Raw genomic sequence first — 21959 nt, forward strand, 5'->3', positions numbered from 1 at the left:
TGATTAGTATACTAAGTGCAATAAGGTGTGCTATAATGCGGCAGTATTAGACCGTAGAACTTCACACTATTGCAGATATCTAGGGTGGTGGAGTTATTGATGTGGAGCCATAAAATAATATCTATTCTGGCTATAGCATCTAATATCTCTAGGTGTGAAAAATATGAGATCATAACTTACGTGAACACACCAGATATATACACCTTAGCTGAGATCCAGGCCGGTGTAGGAATTTATTTTCCACCTTTAAAAGTGTCTACCTCCCAATTAGATTACTTCATGCTTTGCTATCTATGAATACAGGAGGGGACAAAATCTTCTACTTCACCCTCTATAAATGAAACCCGATATACTCCACCCTGTCATAGGGACATATCGGATAAATTCCCTTCCTCATTAATTTGTGTGAGTGGATGTTTAAGGAGGAAATAATGGAAGAATCACACTAGTATCTACTTATTATCAGTGGGATAGTGTTGATATCCACGACTCCGAACACACGAATATAGGCAATAGGTGTCATACACACGTGCACCGTGCCTTGAAGGGGTTAGTTAAATACGAATGGCTCTTAAACAATAGGCCATCTATATTGCCCTAGGGTGGTGTGACTATCATTTTAATACTTTTTGTAGCTGTTCGTCCAATTTTTTAGGTAATCATTCATTAAACGTTAAGTTTTATATATTAGTCAGACAGTTCTTCTCGGAGATTCAACAATGTATTTATAGAGTAAGTGTTATGGCGGTTCTGAGATCTCTTCCTTTCTACCGATAGTAATCTGGTACAGGTCTTGTATTTGTTTCTTCATCTTCTGGCTCTGGTGTGAGTGGTTTTAGATGAGATTTCCTTGGTCTCACCTGTGGGTAATTTGGGAAGACTATTTACCCTGGCCTGGTCCTTAGCTCAGTGCTGTTTAATTTTAGTCTTCCTCTGACTCTGGTGTAAGTCAGAGCTGGATCTCCTGTTTGCCTGCATCTTCTCAAAGCTAAGTATTGTAGTTATTATCCTTTACTTCTTGTTCTCTGTGGTTTTCTCCTATTCCAAGTAGGGTTTGCTAGTGGCCTAGGTATGTGGTCAGGTTCGCCCTTGTCAGGGCGGGTTATTTGCATATAGGCAGGTCCCTACCCTGAGTAAAGTGTCTTTAGGGACAGTGTTTTCCTTGTGTCAGTTTTCTTTATTGCTTACCACTGTTTTGTCTGCAGTTGCAGTCTGTTTGTTCACAGCTCGTATCGCAGGGTTACATATCCAACGTGTTCAGTTTGGATGTGACCATAAGCAAACTTACTAGGCCTACCAGAAGAGGTGTCATCATTGTACAGATGGTAAATACCTGATGTGCATAACATAAATAATGTTACAAGCAATGAAAAGTACCAGACAAATGAAGTTATTGGACTTTGAATGCAAAATAATAAATTGCAAAAAAAAGGGTTTTTTTTTTTGTGCAAAAGTGGAAAAACCTAAAACAAATCTAAATAAATGTTGGTATTGTTGTGATTGTACCAGCCTGCAGAAAAAAATCATCTCATTTATGCTGCATGATTAATGCTGTAAAAGAATTTAAAAAACAATGGCAGAATTTGTGTTTTATGTCTTTGCCCTCCAAAAAAAAAAGTTTTACAATGGAGGGTGGACTTGTTATTTGTATAGCGCCAACATATTCTGCAGCACTTTCAGGTAATTTATTTATTATCCCCCAGCAAGCTGGGTACTCATTTCACCGACCTTGGAAGGATGGAAGGCTGTGTCAAACTTGAACCGGCTAACTGAACTGTGTGGGGATTAAACTCACAACCTTCAGGTCGTGAGCGAGAGCTTAACATTCTGTGCCACACGAGGCCCCTTACATATAGTGCCAATAGAAAACTATAGTTTGTGCCGCAAAAAACAAGCACTCATACGGCCATGTCGATGGAAAAATAAGAGTTATGGCTTTTGAAAAGTGGAGATGAAAATCTCCCAAATATTGTTTGTTGCGTCCTTATGGCCAAAACAGACTATGTCCTTAAGGGGTTAAAGAGGAGAGAGATGAAGGAGCAGGTCTTTGAGCATGAAGAAGAGCTACACACTTTAATGGCATATAACAGTAAAACACTTTACAGACTTTTAAAAGTCCAAAACAAATATTAGAAGAGATTGAGCAGAGGGAACATCCTCCACCTGGTCCAAAACGACCCTCTGATGATACTTCTCAGTTGCACCACATCACAGGGACAAGATTTCGTACATCTAACGAAGCATAGATTGACATGACACAACATTCCAAGTAAACACTTTGCCAATATCTCATAAACCGGTGCCTTCAGACTTCAGCTGGCTGTCAGGAGGCAGGGGTTTGCCCAGGTTTTGCCCGACGGTTGGGCCGTACTTATCAGCAGATTTGACCTCCTCCACTTCCTTCTTCAGCAAATATCCACCAGACTCACCCTCAAAGTCCTGGTTGGGAAGGAATCTGATGGGCTTCTCGTCCCAGATTGTCTCCAGTCTCTTCTCCCAGCTCTTCAACATCCCAACGCGAACTTCCTGAGTTTCATGTGCCACATAGTATGCAATTTGAGGTGGCAGGACTTGGAATCCACAAAAATTTAAAATGCCGCTCTGGAAATGCAAAAAGAATTAGGTTTTGTTTAAAGGGAATGTGTCAGAGAATGACCTGATGCATAAATCAAGCTTTTATGTGAAAACATTAAAGAATTTTTGGTCAGTAAGTTTCAATCTCCGTCTTTAGCTTCCCTGCATTGAAAATAAAGAAGGAGAGGCTTCCCATGTTGGAGCTGAGGATGTTCCCTCTTCCCCGGTCCACTGGAGAAACTGCAGGGGCACAGGGAGACATTTCTGGTTTCCTTGTGTCTAATATGGAGGAGACGGAGAGACATCCCTACCGCTTGCGAAACACATGAGAGAACGAGTGAGTCACTAAAAATCCCCCAGAGTGAGAGCAACCCCCCAAGTAATTCTGTATAGAGCGACCCGCTGTACCAGGTACCCGTTCACACTACAGGCATTACTATTCCTGTGTGGCTGTCCACCATTAGGATCACCACACAAAGGTACGTGATTGTCACACCCAACCGGATAATGTGCGGGGTGTATTTAGGCTAAGCCTTTTCTTCAGTAATTACCTACCAGTGTCCCCCTACCTTTTACCTCCACCGGAGTATACTTAATGTCCAGGTAACATATAGATAACGTGGACTATAGGGCCGTATTGTTCCTGTGTGTTTTTTCCTCCCAACCTCTGAGCTTCTGCCTATAACTGCTGCCGTGAATGTATCTGTAATTACCTGTTTCTTCAGGTTTATCTAAGTAAAGCTTACCGGGTCTTAATCGGTCCTGAGGTCCCGAGGTACGACACACAAGTCTCTCTGTTTATTACTCCACCGTACAGGATAATGGTGTGGGAGTGGGGGCGTCATGACGTGATATATACTTCTACAAACATTCCCCCTCATGTTACCACTTGGCTACATCATGACAAGGACTAGGCCTCTGGCCATACCCATGGTAAGGGGAATTGTAGCACACACAAGTCCCAGTGTTCAAATGTATTACGCTGTGTGTGTTACATAATCATGAGGCTTCAGTAACCTCCATATTTACTAATTACTGTAATAGCCGTTTCCAAAGATATGCCTGATTCACCAAGAAACAAAGGCATGTCATCTGCATACAGAGCTATTTTTTCTCCAATGGAGCCATGTATAAACCCGGTATACCTGCATGTGACCTACTATGACTTGCCAGGGGCTTTATTGCTAAAGCAAATAGAAGCAGGGAGAGAGGGCACCCCTATATAATGGAAAGGAAGGAGTCAGTCTTCTATTAAGCTATATACATGCTCTTGGGTCAGCGTACAATAATTTTAACCAATTTATAAAATTGTGGCCAAAACTCATTACACATAAAGCCTCCCAGAGTAATACCCATTGTACACTATCAAATGCTTTTGCCACATCCATTTAATGTCTATTGCTAGAAGTGATATGGGCCTACAAGAACCAGGCATGGGGGATCCTTCCAGGTTTAGGTAGAAGGACAATTACAGCTTCTACCATAGATACTGGGAGTTCTTGCCTATTAATCGCTTTAAGCTCACTCAGCTTCTTATACCTGTATGTAGTATAAGGGGGCTCAGACGGGCAGACTAGAACAGGGACACCCCTTCTGGCTTCCTTCATCAAGCAGCTGGAGGGATACTTATAGAAGATCACTTTAACCTACATGTAAAGGCCCATTTAGACACAACGATTATCGCTCACAATTCGCTCAAAAGCCATCTTATGAGCGGTAATCGTTGCGTGTAAATGTGCCCATCTTTCAGTTTTCTGCCAAACAACAGACTTCAGTTCGACTTGAGATACGTTGTTCAGCAGAACAGCTGATAAGCAGGACCGCATGCTGTGTTCTGCCCAGGGACTGCTGAAAACAGCTGATTGCATTGCTTCAGATGTCAGCCCTGCTGGCAGAACAAAAGGAATTTATTCAGAAAACAGTGAGTGGTCCTCTGAATAAATTCTGCTCCTGGCGGCTCCCACGCTACTAATTGGTACTAATAGGCATTAGTACCAATTAGTAGTTTATTCAAAATGATCCCTCAAAAGCCATCTTTTGAGTGATCATCTTTGTGCCTAAACGCACCTTTAGCCATATGGTGAGCTATACTAATGAGTACATTTGGGTAGGGATCACTGGGTTGTTCAACATGCTTCTATTGTATCTAGTGATGCCAGATCTGGTGATCTACTCTATCATTGGATCTTGTACTTGCAGCTCCCACTATTGTGGTTGAAATATGCATATCTACCAGTAAAGCCCCATTTACACGCAACGATTATCACTCAAAATTCATTCAAATTATGGCTTTTGAGTGATAATCGTTGTGTGTAAATGCTATCATCGTTCACTCTTCGGCTGAACGATGATTTTTAGGTGAGCATAAAATCCATCATTCAGCTGGAGAGAGATAGCAGGGACTGCATGCTGTATTCTTCACGGGAGCAGCTGATTACATTGTATTCAACTGACAGACTGTGGCAGTCCTTGCGAAGAGAATGCAGCTGAGTGCAAAGTCCAGAGCATATGCTGGGATTTGCAAAGAGCTGCTGGAGGCTCATTTACATGCAAATGAAGCTGATAAAGTGCTAATGGGCATTACTGCCCATTAGTACTTTATGGAGAATGATCGCTAGAAATTTAAATCTTTCAATCGTTTGAGAGATTGAAGATTATCTTTGCGTGTAAATGAGCCTTAAGATTTACATTGAACCAGCTTTTACAAGCACACCAATGAACATCGGGGCCTGGCAAATGTTGGCAAACAGTAGCATGTGACTCCGGATGCTGTATAATCACCTACATTCTTATAGGGTGTGGGCAAAAATATGGAAACACTGTGTGAATTTTATGGGATTTTAACCATTAGCACTGAGCTACCCTTTTGACCCCTGTGTGGCTGAAAGCTTTCCCACCAAATTTGTGTTTACTTCACCTCTTGCCCTGCTCTGGGTGGTTTTGGGAGTCGGTTGGTAACAGCAGATAAGTGGCTCAAACCCCTGACTGATGGCACCTTGTTGTTCGGGCAGATCTTCACATCTGTGTCATATTACATCCACTCAAATTTCATGGGATTATAAATCAGATTTCAGTAAAACTTGTAGAGACCGATTTTAAGACATACATTTGGTACAGTGTTTCTATATTTTTGTCCACCACCTGTATAATCCGAGTATGGAAGATACAGGTGGTAAGATGTTGATATGGAAAATACTGAACCAGAACTCGCTGAATGCGCCAGCCCTTGATGCCAGCAGATTACTGGCATCCCAGGAGACGGGTCCCATTCCAATTTTTCTACTGGATCCCTTGAGTGCCGGTTATGGTCTTGGACAGATCAAGCTGCTAATCAACCTGTATGCCCTAAGATGCCATGCACAGATTGTGCCAACTTTGTGGTCCATGAACATGATCGGCAAAAACACCAATGATAAATTACCTGGAGAGGCCACAGAATAACATTCATGTCTCCAGCCATCCCTTTGGGTGTTGTCGTTGACTCACAGCCACCAGTGGTGAAGGACAACAGGGCTTTCTTATTCTGTAAAAAAAAATATCACAAATTCAGAAAGATTTACCCCGGAATCTGATATCCCAGCAGTTAGAATGAGATTACATAATGCAAAATCCTTTGACCTTGAAGTTGATAATCCAAAGAGTCTGATATAATCAACCAAACCCGGGAGCAGAAGACTGAGCAGTGTAGTTGAGAGTATTTAGTAACCCATTGCCTATAAATAGAGATGAGCGAGCATACTTGCTAAGGGCAATTACTCGATTGAGTATTGTCCTTAGCGAGTACCTATCTGCTCCGTAGAAAAGATTCGGGTACTGGCGTGGGTGAGCGGTGAATTGCGGAAGTGAGCAGAGGCGAGGGAGAGAGAGATCTCCCCTCCGTTCCCCCACGCTCTGCCCCGCTGCTTCCCGCCCCCTGCCGGCACCCGAATCTTTTCTTCCGAGCGGGCAGATACTCACTAAGGACAATACTCGATCGAGTAATTGCCCTCAGTGAGTATGCTCGCTCATCTCTACCTATAAACTATTTTTTTCGGATTAAAGTCCTTTGACTGCATAGAACAGCGAGCTATTAATTCTGGGTAAAGTCAATGTTTGCAGTTTACCTTGAATGGTCCTTCGCTATACCTGAATTCGCGGCTATACGCAAACCCTTTAGAGAAGACTCGTTCCATCCATCCTTTCATTATGGCGGGTGGCCCACACCAGTACAGGGGAAACTGGAAGAGATAACGAATGTCACTTCACATGCAAAGCAAAAGCCTCTCGCATTCCCTTTAATAAATGTAACCGTAAAAACCTGTTTCATACAATAATGCCATACTTTACGCCTTCCACTTCCCATAAAGGTGGTTGGCGCTAATATAATGGAATTCCAGAAGCAGAACTAAGGACAGAATTAAACAGAACATATGGTAGTACAGGATGCATTGTGTGAACACAAAATACATGAACGGAGTATTTTAAAGGGGTATTCCAGAAGTTTGCTAACTTTCTCTACTGATAACTGACAGGTCATTAGTACATGAGACCCACAGCTCTGATCCCCGCTAACTCCCGGTGCCGCTGTTGCTATAATCAGTGGAGGAAGCAGAAAGCACTGACCATAGGGCAGCAGCCCGGTTGGCACTACTGGTCATCATCTTCCTTATTTGCATAAATTACCCAGAGGAGCATGCATGGCCATAGAAGTCTCCTCACTCACCGCTTAGGTGTCTTCTCACACCCCTTCTGGGAGCTCTCCTTGGGGAAAGACAAATTCTCACCCTGACCCACTCATCCCCTAGGTGTCTCACGCACATTTTGGATGCTCTCCTAGGAGAGACGGCACCCATCTCGGCCCATGTTGCAGGCTTCTCACCAGCCAAGCCAGAAACCTACTGCATACTGATGAGGGTCAAACACCCCGAAACAGCTGTCTCTGTGGTTTTCTGGCTTGGTTTCCTATTCCCAATCATTGTTTTACAGACTTGTTAAAAAGCTGTACATTGATTTGAGGGAATGCTGTCATCCAATAGGTGGCGCTGCAGAGGTATTTTAGTGGCCCAGTACATCTATTCCTGGCCCTCTCCATAAATATCATATGTGTCATGTCATTTGTGGGTGCGCAAAAGCGTCTTGTCATTCTGTTATATGTATTGCACAGCTGCAGCGTGTGATGGGTTAAGTGTTTGCAAAAGCCTGGGGATTGCCTGTAAATGTACCAATTTATGTCCTGTCATGTGGTATGAGTGAGGCTATACATGGGAGTGTCTGAGAGCGGGGAAGGAGTTTGGTCCATTGCTTCTGGGTTCCTGAGCGTGCCGGCTGCATGAGTGTACCTTCAACCCTCATGTGGGGAAGAATTCAGGAAGAAGAGAGGTTCCCTGGGAGTGTATGTTCCAGAGATGAGAGAGGAATGATCCCCAACTGAAGCAAGACACAGAGCGTGAGCAAGAAGCAGGTGCCACTTTCAAGACCTGGTGCAGAGGTGCTCTTTATTCATTTTTCCTACGCGGCCGTCCAGATCTAGTGGATCACCGCGTAGAGGTATACCAGTTTGTTTTTCACACCCAGCTGTCCTGAAGTCTGGGATCACCGGGTGGAGGTACTCTCAAGTCCGTCTAATACCTGCACTGCAAATCATTGTCATTGGTGCCTAGTATGCAAGAAGTTGTTTCAGTAAAGTTTTGCCAGGCCCTTAGCGTTCCCAGACACCTGAGGTACGTTATTTCTGTCTGCAGCTCCATTTATTTACCGCCGAGGGTCATATCGGCGGGTAACGAAACGGTGGCGTCACCTGTGACATCTGCTATCCCTGTTCTCCAGTTTAATGGGCATCCCTATCCTATGGGTGTCCGGAGGAGACCCAGTGCTGCCACGGCCGAGGCTATGTGCGTTCCTCCAGGAGTAGGGAGCGTAAGTGCCGCCGTGACAAGCCAGCATCTTGCCCTCCTAGCTCCTCAGCGTGTGCCCTGTGTCTGGTGTCACCCTACAGGGTGCTGCAGTATTATGCTATCTTTTGACAGCACAGCGCTGGCAGCTACCGTAGACTCCTATGGGAGCTGGTTGGCAAAGGAGGAGGGGGAGTGGCATACTTGCTGCTACTTATTCACCCAATTTAATGCTGAGATTGCCACGCTGTTTAGATAGCAGCAAACGTATAGGGAAGATGCTGATGACTGGGGGGGGGAGAGGGGGAGGAGAGAGAGAGAGAGGAAGCGACCACAGGAAAGGGAGGGGTTAACTGGGAGTAAAGAAGAAGGAAGTGAAGGATTTCAGTCGGGACCAGGAGAAAGAAGAGTGAAGACGTGGACCCAGACGAGCTGCAGCATGGAAGATTTGTTGGAGCGGATCAAAGATGTGGTGGCCAGCCAGGGCACTAGCTGGCTCGTGAAGATGGCCGAAGAATTGTCGAGACCGCCGGCAGAGGAGGCCGGGGAAAGCAGTAATCAACCTGTGTTGCCCAGCAGCGAGGAGCCCAGGGGAAGACATGCCCGAAGACGACCCGTTTTGCCCAGCAGCGAGGAGCCCAGGGGAGGACAAGCCCAAAGCCAACCCGTTCTGCCCAGCAGCGATGAGCCCAGAGGAAGACCCGTCCGGAGGAGGAATCCACCCGCCCGTTTGAGCCCCAGCCCGGTGGTGAAGAGAGCAGTGCCAGTGCGGAGCCCCAGAACAGAAGGAGCGAGGAGGAGCGGTGCCGCGCGGTCGCAGCGCGACAGGGAGGTAGCAGAGCCGATAGGACGTATCCGGGTCAGCGACGGTGAGGTAGATGGGAGAGACGGACTAACCTTCGGTGTGTCGGCAAGGCCAGGATCGGGTAAGTCCGGCGCGGGAGGAGGTGTTCCCGCGGCTGCCAGCAGAGCGAGAATGTCGGTAATGGAGCGCTCACCACGTGGCGTGGCAGGCGCGCGTAGGGATACGCCGGATAGATGTAGTCCCGGCCGCGGAGCGGCGGCAGCCGTTAGGGGGGAGATGCTGGTAAGTGCATCTCCCTCATCGTGTTCCAGCAGCAGCGGGGGGGGAAGCAGGGGGAGGGAGGGGGTGAGCGTTGCACAGTGGGGGAGCAGGGGGGGGCCGAAGTCACAGCTCCACACGTTCGGGGCGCGGGAGGGGGAGGGGGGGGGGGCCAGCAGCAGCCGCCATTATGAGGCGGCAAACCGCCGCTCCGGAGCCCCAGCAGCCCTAAGCTACCAGGCATCCCCTTATTATGGGCGCGATAGGCGCATGCACGCTGCCGGCAGTAGCCATGAGCCGGCGGCCAGACACAGGCCCATAGCGCGTGCCACTAGTCAGCGCGAGCGCTACGCTCCTGGCAGGAGGCAGGAGCGTAGCAGGCAGCAGGTTGCAACAGAAGAGAGTCAATCGGCGAGTGAGATGGAGGAGTTTAGCAGCGCGTCATCACCGGTAGCAGGAGCAAGGAGGAGGAGGAGCAGAGTCACGCAGGCGGTGGCGCAGTTCAGTCGCTCAGAAGCGGTGTCGCAGAAAGTCAGACATGGCGGCCGAGGGGCGGCCGCCCAAACTGCACAATACCCATGCTTACGCTCACCGGCTTTTTCCGCAGGTAGTGGCGAAGGAGCGAGATTAAGCAGATCGGGAGATGGAGTTTCGGCCTACGGGGCTGCAAAAATAAGGAGTCCGAGTGGCCGGGGTGTTACCAGCGGAGAACGACACGCGGCGCACCGACCTTATAGCCAATCAGCACTGCCCGCACCCAGCTTTCCCTTGGCGATGCCGGAGGACAACGAGGCGGGTGAGTCGGTGCAATTAAATAAAGTTTGGGATAATGTGCCCGGCGCAGGCCGGAAGGATGAGTTTATGTCAGCTTTGAGAGCTTTGTGTGATAATTATGAGAAGGAGAAGGGACTAGGACGGAAGAGTCTGCCTACGGGGGCAGGAGTGAGTGATGGTTTTAAATTAGCGGATTCGCTAATGTCAGTTTCAAGTACCACATGGAGACGGTATAATAACGTATGGAAAGAGTGGATAGCAGCAGCGGGTGGACGGTTTCCTTCGGAAGAAAGAGCGAGGGCGGTAACTTTAGACACATTAGCGGCAATGCGAAAAAAGGGGGCGTCGGCGGACGCGGCCAAAAAACATTTGACGGCGGTGGCCTTTTTAATGCGGTTACACGGGTCGAGGGATGTGACTAAAGATTTCGTTTTCGGACAGATTATTAAAGGGTGGAAGAAGGACAAGGTGACAAAGGACGGAAGGAGACCGATCACGTTTGAGTTGCTAAATGCTATATTAGAAGTACTGGGAGAGGTTTGCGAGGAGGGCTCCGAGGCGGAGCTTTTCCGAGTGGCCTTTGTAATTGCCTTTTTCGCAGCATTGCGGATTGGGGAATTAGTGTCAGCAAGTAAAAGTAGACCTGGGGGACTGATGTACGGAGACGTATTAGTTGACGGAGACTGCATTAAAATTGGTGTTCGGAGATCAAAAACAGACGTTTACGGGGTTGGAGAATGGCTCAGGATAGGCAAATTGGGAACAAAATGGTGTCCGGTAATTTTGATAACGGGATTTTTGGAACGCCACTGCGGAACGGGCCCGTTTTTGAAGCATGCGTCGGGCCTCCCTTTAACCAAATACCAGTTCACAGCAGTCATGCGCGGTAGTCTGAATAAATTGGGCCTCAACCCAAAGGATTTCGGATCACACTCATTTAGGATAGGGGCTGCGACGTCCGCTTTTTCGTGCGGCATGGGTATCGAGGGTATTAAAAGAGTGGGTCGCTGGAGATCAGATGCGTACAGGTCTTATGTGCGACCGGACCTTAGAGTTTTCATATGATTTATACATTGGTTGTGATGTTCTTTTCGGTGTATGTTTTCTTTATTTATTTGCAGTTACGGATTGGTCGGTATGGGTGATAGGCCACTCATATATATACTGGGCCGAGAGGAGAGCCAGAAATAGGCCTATCGGAGGCAATTTAGGCCTCAATGTTCCAGTACATTGGAGAGGGATTAGAGGTTTGCAATGGCCCAGGCTGCTCCAGGAGGTATTGAGAATCAGCAGCTGGGAGAATGATAAAGTTATACTGGTCATTCATGCAGGTGGAAATGACCTCGGTAAAATAAAAGTAGCGGAGCTCATTTCCTTAATGAAAGAGGACATTTATCGTTTTAAGCTGTTCTTTAAGTGAATGATAATCGTCTGGTCAGACATAGTGGCCAGAAGAATCTGGAGGGAAGCGCGAGATAACGAGGCGATTGAGCGTGTACGCAGAACGGTTAACTTCAGGATATCGAAGCACGTGCAAGCCTTGGGCGGAATAGCCATCCGTCACTGGGAGTTGGAGAGAAGAGAGCGCGGGATGATGCGGGGTGACGGGGTTCATCTCAGCGAGATAGGGTTAGATATTTTCCTGTCTAGATTGCAGGATGGGGTGGAGTCGGCGTTATTGCTGGCATGTGGGGGGCGGAGTGCAGCATAGAAATATGCTGCATCCTTCGTGGCGGTAGTTAGGACTTCCATGCCAGCTAGGAAGGGTAGGGCTTTACAGGCCGGTAAGGGCCTTCTTACGCCGCAGTATACAAGAACAAGTTTCAATAAAAAATGGACATTTAATTTGGCATGGAAGGTAAAGAGAAAGTTAATTTACGTTTGGAAATAAAGTTTATATGGTTAAATAAAGGCTGTGGCCTACCCACAACAAGCCAGCAGATGTTGTACGTATTCTTTGTTTAGTTGGGGAGCTAAAGTAAGTGTTAAGTCCCCCCAGTCTTAGTGGGACTGAGCGTTAAAACAACACTTGTGTGAAAGAGCCCTTAACAGAAGTTAATTCTATGTCACAGAACTCCATGTGCTTGCTGCTGAAACAACCCCATTCAGATCTATAGAGCTGATTTACAGTCACACACATTTCTGTAACAAGTCTGCCATGTGTGTATATTCCTTACGGTAAAAGCAGTGTCTGAGGAGGTGCTGTGTGACACCGGTATAAATGGCAACAATAGTAAGGCCTCCTTTACACGGGATGACCTGATGGGCGCAGATGACCATTAGGTCATTCAAGCAATAATCACTCTTGTGCTTTTACATAGGAACGAGCATCACTGAGTAAATCGTTCCGGCCACCCGCCTCCATTCACAGTAAACAGGCAGTCGTTCCTAAACGAATGACTGCCTGTTTATGCGGGCCGATTCTCGTTTGCATGCCATGACCGAACGACATTTACATGGAACGATAATTGTGGTTTTGATAAATACGGCCTTTTGTCTCGTGAACTACAGCACCAAGTACAACATCACATGCGGAGACATTACTACATGTACCTGAAAGATCACTAGGTCAGCCTTCTCCAGCTTCTTCTGCTCTTCTTCAATGTCCCTGGCGAGGCGTCCCTCCTTCCACGCTAGCAGAGTCTCTGAACTGTATTTGAAGTTATTTGGGTGCTTGGGCTCACCTGCATTAAAGCAGCATTAGTCTTTTTAGGCAATTATATCCTTATAAATGGTCTAAAAAGTACAATCTGTATTAGTTCTCACCAACCTCTCTAGCTGTCGCAAAACTACAACTCCCAGCATATCCTGACAGCTGCCAATTTGTACATACATACTCTGCTTCTTTTCAGAAACTGCGGCACTCTTTTTAATAGGCTGTGTTCGGTATTACAGTCCAGCCCTATTCATCTGAATGGGAATAAGCTGCAATACCTTATGCAGCCTACGTACTAGAGTGGCGCTGTTTCTGGGGGTGAAAAGGTATTTCCTTTGGTCCTATCCTGGACAATTCCTTTAAATGCTGCTTAGTGTTCTTACCCCTGATATCATCACGTGACAGGATAGCGTTAAAGTTCATCTCATACAGATCGGACACAAGAACCGTCCAGCCCTTCTTCTGTAAAGCTGCCTGGGCCGCTTCCTTCATGGCGTAGTTAAACGATGTCCGCTCTTGGTGAGCGAATACAGTCAGCGCTGTTTTACCTATAAATATCATAACACACAATAAGTTATTAGTCAGAATTGAGATTTTTAACCCCTCGCCCTGGCCACACAGTCACCTATAGACAACCTATAGGGACCTTATGAACTGGGTAGGGCATCTTTTAAAAAAACCCCACCAAGTAAATTGGTCCCATTGAGAAAGTTAACATTAAAGAGGTTGTACCAAAATTGCAAGTTATTCCCTATCCATCCTATCAGTGGGGGCTCACTGCTGAAACCCCTGCCGTTCTCGAGAACGGGACTCCAGTGTCGCGTTCTACTGTCACTGTGGGGGTCGCTTCTCCCCCAGCAGTGATGTCACTGTGAACGGAGCGCTGACCAAACATGGGGCTGATGGAAATAGGCAAGATTTGGGTATCTCCGCAGTCCCATTGAAAATGGAGCGCTAGTGTGGTTTCTTGAGCAGCATTCCATTCAGTCTCCTCTTAACTATGGTGGTTGAAGTAACCATGCAGTGAGGAGGAGGGACACGGGACCCCCATTCTTGAGATTGCCGGGGGGTCTCAGCAGTAAGACCCCCACCAATCAACAAGTTATCCCCTTCCTTTGGATTGCAATTGCAGTACATCCCCTTTAAAGGCATAATCTAGTTGTAAATTGCTGTTGGTCCATCTGCACAATATGCCTTTAGTAGTAGATCAGCAAGTATTTACTATCGGGGATCTTCACTGATCAACTGTTCTCTGAGCAGATGCACTTGTGCACTGTGCTGTGTTCTGCAGGAAGCAGACAGCTCCGTTCTCACTGTGGTGGCCAAGCTTGGTATTACAGAAAAACTTGAAGTAAATGGTCAGCAACACCAAGCCTGAGCACCGCAGTGGGAACAGAGCTGTCTGCTTCCTGCAAAAGACAGCTTAGTGTGTGAGCACACCGACCCAGAAAAGAGCTGATCAAAGGGGATTGATCTACTACTGGTGGCTTATCCTCTTAATAGGCCATTAGTAGTTTACAAATCGAGAACCACTTTAAATAGTACAACAATGATGTGCAAAGTAAAGAGAAGACTTAGTGGGAAGTTGGGATGTAGAACATAGGACATAGTCCGGCTTTTATCCTGACTTCTTCTAACTAATTAGCTGATTGTTACTTTTTAGCAGGCATCAATACACTTACTGGTCGGTTGTACATAATCCTGCATAATTTTCAGATCATGTAAAAGAGCGGCGATTGTCATGATTTGGGAACCAATGCGTGTAGAGGAAACTTTTACACGTAGCGATAAATTGTTTGTGTGAGCAAACGGTGACATTTTTAGTTGTTCGCTCGGGAGGTCAGTTTAAAAACAAAGATAATTAATTTATTCCTTTTTTTAACAAGATCGTTTAGTCATTCGGTTCTCTGTACCAGTAAGGGCTTTTACCCACTAGCGATATTTTTCCTAGAGTGATGATTATGAAACCAATGATTTTTAATGGTTTCATACTCATTTGTGATGTTTCAGTAGAGCTTCGCATCGCAGAGAAGAAATCTGCAATATCGCTCAGTGTTTTCAATGTGGTCAGCGGCAGCAGCCCCATAAAAAAACATGGGGAGTATATCGTGGATTTACCTGCGAGGATGAAGGAATCTTCTGCCGCAGCTGTGGCAGAAGTCCAGGATGCTATCCCATTGCTTTCAATGGGATCAGTGCTGCTGCGGCCCCATTGAAAGCAGTGGGTTGTAGGCAACCGACGCAGCGATGATTTTTGGGGAAGTGCTTGAAATATAAGCCCTTCCCTGAAAATCATCCCTAGCTGGTGAAAAAAAAAATTATATACTCATGTGCGCTGTCTGTGATTGGCTGAGCAGGCGGGGATTTTAAAAAACCCGCCTTCTGAAAGGGCTATGCTGATTTGCTGAGCGATCATTTGCTGGAACTTTTTTGTTTTGAATCCTGGTACTCCTACAGCGGAAATCCGCAGGCGTATTCCGCATCGTTCATGGGCATGAGCCTTTACTCTACAATTCCTCCACAAAGGAAGAACCGGTATTAGTGTATCTTGACGCCACCAGGAATTCCTGGTGGAGTCAAGATTGACAGGAGGTTGACGCCCCCTGATGCCGATTGGCCACATAGGTTCTGGAAGGGCACTACAAGTTGCCGGAAAAGAGATGCAGCGGGGCCTCATTGAAATGCAGAGCCACAGCTCCCACGGTCTTCCTGGCCACTGAAGAAAAACTGTCCTCAACCTGATGTGCCTGCGCCGCTGGCGGCACTCCACTACAAGCAGCCACAACCCCAACTAGCACAGTTCGCCACCTGCAGCGCGCCGACAGGGCCACGGGGAGATACAGTGCTATCCGGTGGCCGGCAACAGGAGCATACGCCGCAGGACACCCCCCCCTCAAGCTGAAGTGGCTTTACCCCTGGCGAAACTGAAGCTCACAGAGCGGCAGCTGTCAGTGGGGTAGTGGGGGCCCAGATGTCACAGTCATAGCGCCAGCAGAGAAGACACGGTGAGGGCGCCATGAGTCAGCAGGGGAGCGGCATACACGGCGATGACAGTCCCGGCAGCGGAGCACACCCAATACGCGCGGCACCTGTGAGCTGGGGAATGGCCGACACGGAGCTGCAGTCCGGCTGCAGAGAGCAGGGGACCCTTAGGGCTCCTTCCCACAGACGGATTTCCGCCGCATAATACGCGGCGGAAATCCACTGCATTGCCCGCAGCTATTAGGTTCTATTGGACCTAATAGCACAATGCTTACGGTGCGGAATTCCACCGCGGAATTCCACACCGTAAAATCACCTGGACTCACCCGCGGCATGCTCTATTTGCCGCGGGTGTACGCGCGGATGGCTTACATTGCAGTCAATGGAAGCCATCCGTCACACTATCTTTCGCTGTAGCACAGCGTTAAACCGATAGCGTGAAACCGCTTCTCCGCCTAGCGCCAGCCGTGTCATATGTCAGTGGGCTTGTCATATGACGCGGTCGGTGCGTCACGCACTCTATTGCGCATGCGCGACGAAGCGTCATGCGGGACCTGGGACGCCGGATTCGCAGGTAAGTATTGGGGTCTCTTGGGGGGTGCCGTGACAGGCTCCGCCGTGGAATTCCACGGCGGAGCCCGTCACGGCCGTGTGAAGCCGGCCTTAGGGTGAGGGTAATTTTTCTTATTAGGCTTATATTATTACATGTTACTGCTGCCACGTTACAGCGGTAACATGGCAGCATTTGCAGCTAATAATGTAAGCCTAACAACTATTTTGCACATCACACACACATGTATCCACAGTGTCCTAGAAGGACCTGCCAGCCTTGGCCCTATCGGGAGCTGGGGGTGTGAGAGGGGCGTTCCTCCTGTCAAACCCCTAGCTTCCGGTGGTGTCAAGATACACTAATACCGGAAGAACCTATCAAATATTATGAAAAAAAAATCACAAATTCATAAAGATTTACCCCCAAAAATCTGATATCACAGCAGTTGGAATGAGATTAAATAATGAAAAATCCTGCAGATTGGAATCTGATAATAATCAACCAACAACCAACATAATGTGGGATTATGCGGCAGACGGAGCAGTGCAGTTTAGAATAATTACTAATCGGTCGTCTATATACTCCTATTCATTCTGCAATAAGGTGCTTTCATTATATACAGCAGTGGCCTATGGTATTCATTCAGGGTAAGGCACTGATGTCTCGGATTGCATGTGAATTCACACTCTACACGCTCATGTATGACGGCTAAACCCTAAGAGTCAATGACTGCAGTTTACCTTGAATGGTCCTTCGGAATACTTTGTTTGAAGGCCATGCGCAAACCCTGCAGAGAAGACTCGTTCCACCCATCCTTTCATTATGGCGGGCAGCCCGAACCATTGCAATGGAAACTGGAACATATAATAAATGTCACTTCAAATGTAAAGCAAAGTCGTCTCACATTCACTTTCATAAATGTAACCATAAAAATCTATTTTATGCAAGAGTCCTGCACGTGTTCCACCTTCCACATAAAAGTGTCCTACACTGATGGCAGGGACCCTCACCGATCTGGAGGAGTCCCAAAAGGTCCACGAATGAATGAAGCAACGTTGTGCATGTGCACCCTGCTCCATTCATTTCAATGGGAGTGCCAGAGATTGCAGAGCGCCCATACTCGGAAATCTCAAGCGCTGTAATTGCTATAAGTGGTGGCACGTATGCATGACCGCTATTTATTCATACAGTGTCCTTCAGGACCCCTGTTCGCAGGATTGGTGTGGGGCCTAGTACAACGCCCCAGACGGATGACCCCGGACACTTGACTACTGTGCAGAGCTGGGAGAGATAAGTTCAGGCTCTGGTCACTGAGGGATGACATGCAGCCAAGGCCAGAGCAGGATACCTTCGACACCCCTAGGATAGGGAGGATACACAGGATGAATACGGTCCTACAGTCCACGTTATCTGTTTGGTAGCGGTCCTGGACTAGGAGCACTCCAGAGGAGGAAGGAAGGGAGTAGGGGTCACTCCGCAGACACTCCGACAGAGAATTATTTAAAGGAAGGCTTAAACAATAAACACCCTGCACGGCAGGCGCGTGGGAGTAACTCAGCAGAGTACCTCTGTGCGGTGATCCTGACTTTGGACGGCTGCACAGGAAAAACCTGCAGTGTGAACTAGTACCTATACAGAATTATTGTAGGGCTCTCTCTCTCTCTCTTTCTGATGGCGACGCTCACTCCATTGACATTCACACTCCAAACGGGATATCGCTCCTCTTCCTCCATCTTCACCTACATGGAAGCTGAAGGTGCTTTCATGTGGTTCTTTTGGGTCCCGTGAACATGATGGCACTCACAGATTGAAGACAGAACTCTCTTCCCGCTCTCAAGCACTCCTATTTATAACCTCACTCATACCACATGACATGACAAACTGTTACATCTACATGCAGGCAGTGATTTTATTAGTTAACCTCTCAAGCGCCGCAGCTGTGCAACACACACACTGGATGACAAGACACTTTTGCACAGTGCATCTACATAGGGCAAAACATGTATGACATTTATGGAGGGGACCAAGATGGTGTTCTGGGCCACTAGACTAGCAGTCGGACCCCCACCGATCATAAAGTTATTCCCAATGCTGTGGATAGGGGTTAACGTTAGAACTTGGCATAACCCCTTTAAATACACTAAGTGCGGCTTCACATGCAAAAACGTTCGCTCCTGCAGCACACATACATGTAACATCCGTGTTCGCTGCGTTTTTTTTTTTACACTCCCATAGACTTTTATAGGTGATCTTAGTCCGCAAATACAGACCAAAATAAGGCATCATCAGACTTTTTAGGCACCTATATCCCAATAATTGCACCAAAAATGCATTTTGTTCTAAATCCGTGCTCCCCATTCATTTGAGCGCTGAGGTCTCGAAAAAAGCGTAGATCCTTTTTTCTTACCTTGGACAATTTCTTTAAATGCTGCTTATTATTCTTACCTCTGATATCATCACGTAACATGACAGCATTAAACTTCATCTCATACAGATCGGACACAAGAACCGTCCAGCCCTTCTTCTCTAAAGCTGCGAGGGTCACTATTACTACTGGGGATACTGTGGGGGTCACTATTACCTAAGAGGCCACTGTGGGATCTCTGTTACTACTGAGGCACTTGTGGGGGTCACTATTACGACTGAGGCCACTGTGGGGGGTCACTATTACGACTGAGGCCACTGTGGGAGGTCACTATTACTACTGAGGCCACTGTGGGAGTCACTATTACTACTGAGGCCACTGTGGGAGTCACTATTACTACTGAGGCCACTGTGGGAGTCACTATTACTACTGAGGCCACTGTGGGAGTCACTATTACTACTGAGGCCACTGTGGGAGTCACTATTACTACTGAGGCCACTGTGGGAGTCACTATTACTACTGGGGGTACTGTGGGGGTCACTATTATTACTGGGGCTGCTGTGGGGGTCACTATTACCTAAGAGGCAACTGTGGGGGTTCTTATTACTACTGAAACAACTGTGGAGGTCACTTTTACTACTGGGACCGCTGTGGGGGACATTATTACTACTGGGGCCACTGTGGGGGTCACTATTACTACAGAGGCTACTGTGGGGTCACTGTTACTACAGAGGCTACTGTGGGGGTCACCTGCAGCTGATTTCATACTAAGCAGTGCTCTTCCTCACCTCCTCCGAAGGCTTCCCGCTGTCGGCTTCCCTCCTCCTTGGCTTCCGGATCCCAGTGGCCTCATCAGTTGAGGCCACTACAGACCGCTGGGAACTAGAAGCCGGGGAGTGCTGACTGTGGAAAGCTTTCAGAGCAGGTGAGGGTAGTGTTGCATAGTACAAAATCAGCTGCAGATATGCGACTGATTTGCAGTCAAAATCCGCACCAGCGGTACAGATTTTGACTGCTTTATGAATGCAGAAATGCTGCAGAATTTGCTCCGTGTTTTTTTAAATGGCCTTGCACATATAGGGACAGAGGTGAAATCATACATCATTATAAGCCCCGCCTCCTGACCACACCCCTCTGTCCTGCTTTAACCCATGGAAAATTTGGTCACCTTATTTAATGTGCATGGTGACCTTTGATGGAAAACTCCAGCCTTTGGCCGCTAACACACTGCTATGTTTTGGCCTCCGTTTTCATATTACAGAAGTACGTCCCAGCCTGACCGCTGGTCTCCTGACTCAAACTCTGAGCATTACAGGTATGCATCAGGAGACCCACAGTCAGTCCAGGATTCCTTATTACGGATACAAAATGGGGGCCAAACTACGGCAGTGTGTCACCAGACTTATCCTAAGCCCAGGCCAGGCTTATGCTCTGTCACTTCTCCATGCTTTACACTTCAGCTCTCCCTGTTTAAATTGTCTGTTATGTGCAAATACAAGCAGAGGTGCAAAATGAAACTCCTGGGCCCCAAATGCAGAAACGTACCATGCATAATTTACAGTACTAGTCTCCTCATCTAGAGTAGAGGAACCTATTCGGCGGCCTCAGGTTCCAAGGTCAGTTAGTGCCCATAAACGAGCCGTGCACTGGGCAATCGGCCAACTTTTAGAAAACTTTGGCAAAGTTTACACTAACATTGTGACTGTGTGAGCTGCATAGAAAAGCCCTATTATTGTATGTATAAATGTTAAAAATCTACTACATATCATAAAAATGTGCAAAACAAAGTAGATTCACACTGCTGGAAGACGTAATAAAGACTCACCTGACATAACGTCCTTCCTTGTCGTCTTCTAAACCAGGGAAGAAGGATTCACCTTTGCCCGGTTGAAGTTGCCGTATTAACTTTCACACTGGATCTGCATATCTGATGGAGAACTCTGTGTATTTATACAGTAAGCCAACTTACTAGGCCTGCCAGAAGAGGTGTCACTGTGATACAGTTGGGAGATCATGGAGGTTACCGGGGTAAAAAGAACCCTCCCACTCAGAAGCCTAACTTGAAGCTGCGGGGCCCAAGTGCAAAATCTGGAACTGGGCCCCCAACTATAAAGCTTCATTGATAGTATTGGTTTGCAATATGGGGAAGAGAGACTTTATGGGCCCCCTAGGGTCCCTGGGCCCAGGTGCGACTGCACCCTCTGCACCCCCTATACGTATGCCATGCTCCCATTGTGTTCTCATTATTTCACATGTAAATAGTGACTTTTTTTAGTAACATACATATCATTGGGGAGCAGGTAGGAAAATATCATATTATTACTATTACAGTATATATATGGGGAATAGCAGATTGAACAGAGCCCAACGGGGATTAGAAGGCATGTTCATGCATGAACTGGGCCAGGCGGGGTAACTGGACACGACCCCCTGTGTTAGCTGATAGACAAAAGCCTCGGTGGCTGAGGTGTAGGCTCGGACAGCAGTACTAACATACACACGTGGCCATGACCACGAGCAATGGAAGGGTGAGAGAGATCTTGGACCTGAAGATTCGATTTGCTTGTGGCCAGGGATGCCAGGGACATTATTGGCAGAGACCGGTTACATGCTGCAACAAACTGAACCTATATTAACCCCTTAACGACTACTCCATCGGGAAACTACATCCTCAGAAAGTGGGCTTTAACCCCTTCCCGCTCCATGACGTACCGGTACGTCATGGGAGCCTGGTACTTCGCGCAAAATGACGTACCGGTACGTCATCGGGATAGCGCAAGATCATGGCTGACCTCGCGCTATCCCGCAGCGGGAGCCGGCTGTCAGTCACAGGCGGCGTCCCGCTGCAACAGCAGGGGGGCATCGGAGATGCGCCCCCCGCTGTTAACCCCTTCCCTGCCGCGATCTAAGTAGATCGCGGCAGGGAAAGAGTTCACAGAGGGATCGCGCTCCCTCTGTGTCTCCGGCCGGCTCTCCCGATGTTATCGCGAGAGCCCGGCCTGTCGCCATGGCAACAGGATGCCAGACACTGGCGTCCTGTATTGCCTATGCCTATGATCGCTGTATAAGCGATAAGGCATGGCAGAGCAGTAGCTCTGCCATGGCTTATGACAGCGATCATCGGT

The 21959-nt window shown here is 47.5% G+C and overlaps 1 protein-coding gene across 1 annotated transcript; it reads right to left on the reverse strand.

Moving 5' to 3' along the window:
- Nucleotides 1-2046: 2046 nt before the first annotated feature.
- Nucleotides 2047-21011, reverse strand: LOC136581593 (NAD(P)H dehydrogenase [quinone] 1-like). The gene is made up of 7 exons (XM_066582185.1): nt 20660-21011; nt 17210-17323; nt 13321-13485; nt 12835-12965; nt 6678-6791; nt 5996-6097; nt 2047-2601 (listed from the first exon to the last, which is right to left on the reverse strand). The coding sequence occupies exons 1-7, from the start codon at nt 20664-20666 to the stop codon at nt 2290-2292; spliced, it is 945 nt and encodes a 314-aa protein (XP_066438282.1). The 5' UTR covers nt 20667-21011; the 3' UTR covers nt 2047-2289.
- Between the last annotated feature and the right edge of the window lie 948 nt (nt 21012-21959).

This window comes from Eleutherodactylus coqui, chromosome 11 (genome assembly GCF_035609145.1).
Source record: "Eleutherodactylus coqui strain aEleCoq1 chromosome 11, aEleCoq1.hap1, whole genome shotgun sequence".
In the NCBI taxonomy this organism is placed as follows: Eukaryota; Metazoa; Chordata; class Amphibia; order Anura; family Eleutherodactylidae; genus Eleutherodactylus; species Eleutherodactylus coqui.